This window comes from Haliaeetus leucocephalus, unplaced genomic scaffold (genome assembly GCF_000737465.1).
Source record: "Haliaeetus leucocephalus isolate CR32 unplaced genomic scaffold, Haliaeetus_leucocephalus-4.0 Scaffold273, whole genome shotgun sequence".
Lineage (NCBI taxonomy): Eukaryota > Metazoa > Chordata > Aves > Accipitriformes > Accipitridae > Haliaeetus > Haliaeetus leucocephalus.
Window position 1 is genome coordinate 1718447 of NW_010972709.1, and position 1264 is coordinate 1719710.

Genomic DNA, 1264 nt, shown 5'->3' on the forward strand with positions numbered 1-1264 from the left:
CCTGGACACGTGTCCCACAGCAGGACCTGACCTTCCTCCTCCTCGCCAGAGCCCGGCGGTGAGGTCTGGAAGGAGGCACCCGCCATGTCCTCCAGCTGCAGCAGCAGCAGCAACACCAGCGGGGACTGGAGCTGGGACCCCCCCAGCGACCGCTCCACCCCCTCCACCCCATCGCCCCCGCTCTCCAGCCACGTCCCCAGCACTTTCCTGCCCGCCCCGCTGCCGGACGAGGGCCCCGACGAGCCCGACGGCACCCACTTCGTCTTCGGAGAGCCCATGCCGCGGAAGAGGAAGGTGGGATGAAGTCGGAGGTGGTGATGGGGACGAGGTTGGGGACAGCGGGGGCTAGCGAGGATGGGGATGAAGAGGAGGATGAGGTTAGGGGTGGGGATGACAGTGGGGATGAGGTTGAGGATGGGGATGATGATAGGGGTGGGGATGCGGTTGAGGATGGGGATGAGGTTGGGCATAACAATGGGGATGATGGTGGGGTTGGAGACGAGGATGGGGATGGGGATGATGATGGAGATGGGGATGGGAACGATGCTGGGGATGACGCTGGGGACAGGGCCGGGGCTGCCAGCCTGATGTCTCCCTCCTGCAGAACTCCACCAAGGTGATGTTCAAGTGCTTGTGGAAGAGCTGCGGCAAAGTCCTCAGCAGCTCCTCAGGGATGCAGAAGCACATCCGAACTGTGCACCTTGGGTAAGCGCCCGGGGTCTCCCCGGACACCCCCAGACCTCCCCCCCGGTGCCCCTGGCGGGGTCCTGCCATGGAGGGGAGAGCGAGCCACCCAGCCGGACCCTGCTCTCCCCGCAGCCGGAAAGCCGACCTCGAGCAGAGCGACGGCGAGGAGGACTTCTACTACACGGAGCTGGACGTGGACGTGGACTCGCTGACGGACGGGCTCTCCAGCCTGACGCCCGTCTCCCCCACCTCCTCGGTGCCGCCCGCCTTCCCCGGCCCCGAGGCGCAGGGTCCAGTGCCGCCGGCGTTGCCGAGTCCCGACCTGGCGTTGGCCTCCCCCCGCAGCCCCCCGGCCCCCCCAGGTCTCTGCCACGTCCACACCGACCACGCGTACCAGGTGAGGGGTGGGGGGGTATGGATGGGGATGGAGGGGCTGCTGCTGCGCTCCCCCCCCCATGGCCGTCCCCCTTCGGCCTCCCCAGCCGCTCGGCGCCGGCGTTGCAGCCGAGCTCTGACGCGGGACCGTCTCCTCTCTCCACAGGGCTGCCCGGCCCCCCCGCGGCCACCGGTGCCCCCC

At 69.0% G+C, this 1264-nt stretch overlaps 1 protein-coding gene across 1 annotated transcript in view; it reads left to right on the plus strand.

The window, feature by feature from the left end:
* Window positions 1-1202, plus strand: part of SLC2A4RG (SLC2A4 regulator) — a 3259-nt gene extending 2057 nt beyond the window's left edge. Inside the window, exons 4-7 of the mRNA XM_010569762.1 lie at window positions 50-294; window positions 605-705; window positions 820-1084; window positions 1170-1202. Of these exons, the coding sequence (XP_010568064.1) occupies window positions 50-294; window positions 605-705; window positions 820-1084; window positions 1170-1202 (644 nt within the window). The remainder of the gene's footprint in view (window positions 1-49; window positions 295-604; window positions 706-819; window positions 1085-1169) is intronic.
* The last annotated feature ends 62 nt before the right edge of the window (window positions 1203-1264 follow it).